We start from the raw sequence: 6605 nt of genomic DNA on the forward strand, positions 1-6605 counted from the left end.
GTGGTTAGCTCCCACACCCGGCCGACGTTGGTCCTCGGGGATTTCAACTCCAAGGCCGAAGCCTGGGGGTCCCCCAGGACCGACGCGAGAGGAGGGGCGGTACTGCTCTGGGCGTCTGGCGCGGGGCTCCTACTCCTGAACAGGGGCTCGGCCAGCACCTGCGTTCGGGCTCAGGGGGAATCCATTGTGGATCTGGGCTGGGCGTCCCCTGTGGCCGGGCGCATGGTGCAAAATTGGAGGGTGGCGGCGAGGGAGACGCTGAGTGATCATCTTTACATCACCTTCGGCTACTCCCTCCCCGCCGCCCCCCGGCCGGCGCGTGGCCCGCCACTGCGTCGCTGGGTGCTGAGGAGGCTGGACAAGGACATGCTGATGGCCGCAGTCCATGCCGTGACCTGGCCAGCTCTTCAGGCCGGGCCGGTCGTGGCGACACCGCCATGCCCCGGGCCCCGCGCCTGCCCCCCCGGAGAGCGGTGTACTGGTGGTCGGGCGACATTGCGGATCTCTGATCCGAGTGTCAGCACACCCGGCGCCAGTGGCAGCGCACCCGAAGGGCTCGAGACCGCGACCCGGCGAGGGAGGATCTGCTGAGGGGCACATACGAGGTCTTCGTGGTAGCTCTGAGGCAGGCCATCAGGGACGCGAAATCCCGGGCGTGGGCGGAGCTCCAGGGCTCTCTGGACGAGGACCCGTGTGTGCGCCCTTACCGGATGGTCGTGGGCAAGCTCCGCGCACGGGCGCTCCCGGTCTCGGAGAGCCTGGACCCCCAGCTGCTGTCGCGGGTAATAGACACCCTCTTCCCCCGTTCCGGGGGAACGTCGCACCCGTGCCACCAGCAAGGGCCGGCGGAGCCCGTCGTCTGGTCCGCCGACCTGGGGGTCACAGAGGAGGAGCTGGACGATGCCGTCAGAAGGCTCGGGGCCAAGGACACCGCCCCGGGCCCGGACGGCATCCCCGGCCGCGCCTGCGTTATCGCGTCCGGCATCCTAGGTCCGAGGCTGTGCCGCCTCTTCAGCGCCGCTCTGGAGCAGGGGGTGTTCCCCTCGATTTGGAAGGAGGGGCGGCTGGTCCTCCTCCGAAAGGACGGAGGGCCCGCAGATTCTTCCTCTGCGTACCGGCCCATTGTGCTGTTGGACGAAGTGGGAAAGCTCTTCGAGCGTGTCATCGCAAACCGCCTCCTCCACTACCTGTCGAGCGTTGGCCCCGATCTGGCCGACATCCTGTTCGGGTTTCGCGAGGGTCGCAGCACCATCGACGCTACCCAGCGGGTGCGCACCCCCGCCGAGTCGGCCACGTCCAAAGGTGGGGTGGCGCTGGGCGTCTCCTTGGACGTTACAAACGCGTTCAACACCCTGCCCCATGGGACGATACGGGAGGCGCTGGTTCACCACAACGTCCCCACGTATCTGCAGAGGATCATCGAGGCCTTCCTGGATGGCAGGTGGATACTGTACACCTGCCGGGACGGTACGCTGCCATGGAGGGAGGTCGACTGCGGATTGCCCCAGGGGTACAGACTGGGCCCCCCCTTATGGAACGTGGGGTACAACGCGGCGCTGCGGGTGATCCTCCCGCCCGGGGCGTGGGCAACGGTATTCGCAGATGACTACTACCTGCTGGCCACCGGGCGGGACTGGTTGAGGACCTGCCGTCGTGCCGAGGTGGGGGTCGCCATCGTGCGAAGAGCGATCCGGGCGCTGGGTCTGGCGCTGGCCCCTCACAAGACCGAGGCCATGTGGTTCTTCGAGCCTCGGCGTGGGGTAGCCCCTCCGGCCCAGCTCTGGCTCGAGGTCGACGGGTGCCGGATCGTGATCGGCCGGGGTCTTCGATACCTCGGTCTGTATCTCGACAGCCACTGGCGGGTCGATGTTCACTTCGACCGACTGGCTCCCCGATTGGAACAGGTGGCGACCAATCTTGGCCGCCTGTTGCCCAACCTCGGGGGGCCGGGAGTGAGGGTTCGCCGCCTATACGTGGGAATCGTCCGGTCCATAGCCCTATACCGGGCTCCGATATGGGCCGGCGATCTGGCGGTAAGCAGGCACAGCCGCACTCTGCTGCGGCGGGTGGAGCGCCGGCTGGTCATCAGGATCGTGCGGGGCTACTGCACGATCTCCTACGAGGGGGCGATGGTCCTGGCGGGTCTCATCCCACTCCGGTACCAGGCGGAGGTCGAATCCAGTACATACTGGTATTCGCGAGCCCTCCGCCAGGCCGGGGAGGACCCGCCGGGGCTCACGGTCGAGGTACACCGGAGCCAGGCCCGACTGGTCGCGGCGGAAAGCTGGCAGAGATCCCTGACAGAGGGGGCTGCCGCCGGAACCCGCGCCGTCGGGGCGGTCCTGCCGATGATATCGGAGTGGCGGGACCGCGGCCACGGCGCCCTGTCGTTCCGGGTCACGCAAGTGCTCTCCGGACACGGGGTGTTCGGAGAGTTCCTGTGCCGGAGGATCAGGGAATGGATCCACCACTGTTGGCTCTGCGGGGCGGCGCGCGACGCCGCACAGCACACGCTGGCGGAGTGCCCGGTGTTTGCGGTGGCCCGCCACGCCCTGCGGCAGAAATAGAGGAGGATCTCTCGCCGGCCGGCGTCGTGAGACAGATGCTTGCCGGCGAGACAGAATGAAGGGCCGTGGCCCCCTTCTGCGGGGAGGTCATGGCCCTCACGGAGAGGTCGCGGACGTGGGACGCGACGACGTCGCAGGGATCCGCCGCCATAAGGGGTGCGGGGGGGGGGGGCGATGGCGGCTTTCGCAATTTGCCCCCCCGGCGCGACGGATGCGGGACGGGGTAGTGTAGCGGGAGGGCCCGCGTGCCCTCCCGCCTCCTGGGGAGATTTTACGGGGTGTGTTTCTCGTGGGGGCGGGAGGGGTCGCGGTGTACTCTCCCGCCCCGGACGAAATGAGCCCGGACCCCGGTTGGACCCGGGAGCGGGCGGGTGGGGTCCCCGTTCTCAATCGGGGGCCGTTCTCCTTCCGCCTCTGGGGGGCCGGGTGACTCCGGGCGGAGAGTGGCGTCTCTCTCTCACGCTGGGAGTGGCGCTGGCCCCCGCAGGGGGGGTGCAGCGGAGCCGAGGGAGTCCCCCTGGAGGGTGGCCGGCCACGGCTCACCGCAGCCCACAGGGGGACGACTCGGCGGGCCGCAGGCGCCCTATTTGGGCGCCATTGCACGCGGACCCGTGGTGTAGCCGGCATCGGATGCCGGCGGAGCGAAGGACAGCGCCCGACCTTCCTCGCGGGTGGGCGAGGGGTTGCTCCTCCCCGTAACCTGTGAGGAGATCGAGGCGCGGGGACTGCAGGCGGTACGGGCTGGGGGGCCCGGCCGCCATTGCACGCAGTTCCCCCGCGATGGAGCCGGCACCGGATGCGACCCCTGGTGCCGGCTGGGGGAGTTATTACTCCCCCGGTGAGGGGCGCTTTCAGCGCACGGCGGGGGAGACTCAGGAGTTATAGTAATCAGGTCCCGGAGCCTCTGCCTATACGCCAGAGGATGTCGTCGTGGGGTTTTAGTCAGTAGGAATCTGACACTCCCCCGCTGCCCTCCCCCAGTGGCGCGGGGGGTCTTAGGCAAGATTTCCCCACGAAAAAAAAGGTTATTCCGCGTTTTTTGGAGCCATAGCTCCAAAACTACGCATCTGATCAAAAAATCTCATACAACATTAATAGTAGCAAATCTAATTTCCTACAAAAAAGGTCTCTCAACATTTTGCCATAGCTCGCACCGTTTCCAAGATATTTGCAGATTTACCTCAAGGAAAGGGGAGTCACGCACATATTCCGAGATATTTCTTCTTCTTCTTGTTCTTCCTCTGCACAGCTGGGCTGGAAGTGGCATTTACAGCGGGGAATAGTGAATACAGCTTAGAATAGTGCAGAGTTTCCTCAAAGAAAGGGGCCACAGTGTTGGCGACGACAGCCGCAGATCGGCGTCGCGCATCGCGGGCCCCCGCCGCGGCGGCATCCCCACTCCCGTGCGATTAGACTATAAGTAGGACCGATCGATGCGATGATCGATGAGTTGCCTCGGGGCTTCGGCACTACTCTACGACCTGGCAGCTCCTGTAGGTTCAGCGGCCGTACGCGCCTAGCCTCGTCAGACCCGTGGTTGACCCGGGGTGACCAAGCTAGTGCACGTTCATAATCTCTGCTGGTGCTTCCGCGGGGAATCCGAACGCTAGCCTACACGGCACCGTATTCTGCCTTTGGCAGCCGATTCCGTCCAGCTTCGCGGCGCTACCCAGGCTGGCCAGGATTGGTCGTCGTCTCGTTCGCTGCTCGGTTCTACCTCGGCATACGAGAAGACGAGCCGCGTGAGGCAAACGGGCAACAACTCCACCGCAGCTCGAAACACCGCAGCGCGATTGAATAAAATACCGTCGGCCCAATCGGGTCTTTCCTCTTCCTGACTTCCTCGGCACTCGATAGTGCCTCGGCGCCTTCGCTAGATTGTTCGCGTTCGCGCTCTGCTTGCGCCCGCGCTCCGCGTACACCAGCGTGCGTCCGTACTCATTTAGCTTGTAAGGCGGTAGCGACCGCAGTAGTTTGTAAGAGCGTTAGGCATAAGTTCCGCGTAATTTCTGTGACGGACCGGGTTCCGACCGTAGTACATAAGACCTGTACTCTAGTCTTAAGTAATATGGCTCCACGCGTTTAATCACCAGACGATATTTTGATTGTAGTATCTGAGGCCGGAGACCACCGCCCGGCTTCCAGCGCGGCGAGGCTAGGACCGCCGCCCTGTATTCACGTAGTCCACCATTAGCTTCAGTATTCTTTGAATAAATTTATATTTTTCTCACATATCACCGCCTCATTACTTACCGACCCGTTCCCTTGCGAACCCTGGCACGGGGAAACCGACTGCGGTGCGCAACGCCGTGCGCACCGAACCGAACGACCCCGTTACATGGCGCCTGAACAGTTCGGAATCAGGACGGTGGAGCCACTAGAATTAAGACTTAGTATATAAGGAACGAGCAAACGGATATCAGAACAGAAGCTACCGAGCAATCGAAGCGAACACACAGCGAAGCAACGAGAATCCAGAACGAGAATCCAGAACTAGAACACCAGCCGAAAACGAATCCAGCTAGAAGACCGAGCTGAAAAAGACCAGACCAGAGGGATATACCACGGACGGCCTACCTTCCTGAATTTGCCGACTAATTCGACAAGGCAACTGCAAACAGTCAATCCAGCCAGATCCAGTGGCTGTTAACAGTTGGCCGAATCGATTCCGAGGAAGCAAACCGACATGGCAGGTGTCGCCTGGGTGTATCGCCTGAAGAAGGACCAGGTAGTCAGCGAGCTACGCAGACCACAGCAGCCAACCCTGGGAACATGGGTCCAGCTCCGGACGCGTCTGGCAGACTACGTCCGAGAACACCAGGACGAGTTTCCAGACAAACCGAACGATGAGCCCGGATATAAGGAAGAACTCGACCGTACCCGAGACTATGAAGAATTCCACGCGGAGATGGCCCGTGAGTGGCTCCGAACACACACCTCGGAAGCCGTCAAACCGCGGCCACATCAACACCGAACCGCGGGGAAAACACGAACGCCGAGATGACGGCGTCTCTAGCAGGGCCATCCCCTCCACCAGAACCAGCCGCCAGACACCACGAAGACCGGTCAAAAACGATGGAGATAATGAGAAAATGGAACTGCCAGTTTGACGGACGAGACCCGTACCCGTTCCTGGAGCAGTTGGAAGAACTACAAGCTGCGTACGGCCTTACCGACCACCAGATGCGTACCGGCTTCACCCAATTGTTACGAGGGCAAGCCCAAATATGGTACAGGAATACAGCGAACAAAGTTTGTTCGTGGCCGGAACTCCAGGAACAACTACGAAAATTCTTCGTACCAGCCGGAGAAAAGAGGCGATTGGACCAGCAAATCGCCGCCCGCAAACAAGGTCGAAACGAATCGATAAGGACCTTCATTAACGAAATAACGACGTTAATGCGCCACAGAGGAGAGTACACCGAGGAGGAACTCCTCGATGCCATCTTCTTTAATCTAACGCCAAAATTGCAGCTCTACATCAACCGATTTGAGCTCAAGGACATCAGTTACCTGATAACCAGAGCAGAAAATGTGGCCGAGCTCATCGCCACACAACGAGCCAGCACACCAAAGGCCGAAGAGAGACGCGCTGCAAGATCAAGCGAACCAGCCGCGGTACCTTCCAACCAACCCCGCGGCAGCAAAATTGCGGCCAATTATAGTCGAGAAACGCACTGCTGGCGTTGTGGGCAATCAGGGCACAACCGATTTAAATGCCCGAACTCGGCTGTCCGATTCTGCTCCTACTGCAGCAAAGTAGGCGAAATGACGCGAACCTGCCTATGTCCGAGGCAGGGAAACGCCAGAGGGGCCGGAAAACCCCGGCCCCAGTAAACCGGCTGACCAGCCCAGAAGAACCCGACCCGCGTGATAACATCACACGCCGAAAGAAGAAAAAGAAGAAGAAACCGGAAGGAAAGAAGAGCCAGCCAGAAGAGGACCACAACACCATCCACTGCAAGATCACCGAGGATCAACGGCCAATGGCCGTTGCAAACGACCGGATGGTTATCACCGTCCGAATAGGCAAAAGTA

At 61.9% G+C, this 6605-nt stretch overlaps 1 protein-coding gene across 1 annotated transcript; it reads left to right on the forward strand.

The window, feature by feature from the left end:
• Positions 1–5567: 5567 nt before the first annotated feature.
• On the forward strand, positions 5568–6404 carry LOC123989165. The gene has a single exon (XM_046289842.1). It carries the CDS (start codon positions 5568–5570, stop codon positions 6402–6404), a length of 837 nt encoding a protein of 278 aa, XP_046145798.1.
• The last annotated feature ends 201 nt before the right edge of the window (positions 6405–6605 follow it).

The sequence above is a fragment of the Osmia bicornis genome, unplaced genomic scaffold, assembly GCF_907164935.1.
Source record: "Osmia bicornis bicornis unplaced genomic scaffold, iOsmBic2.1, whole genome shotgun sequence".
NCBI lineage: Eukaryota > Metazoa > Arthropoda > Insecta > Hymenoptera > Megachilidae > Osmia > Osmia bicornis.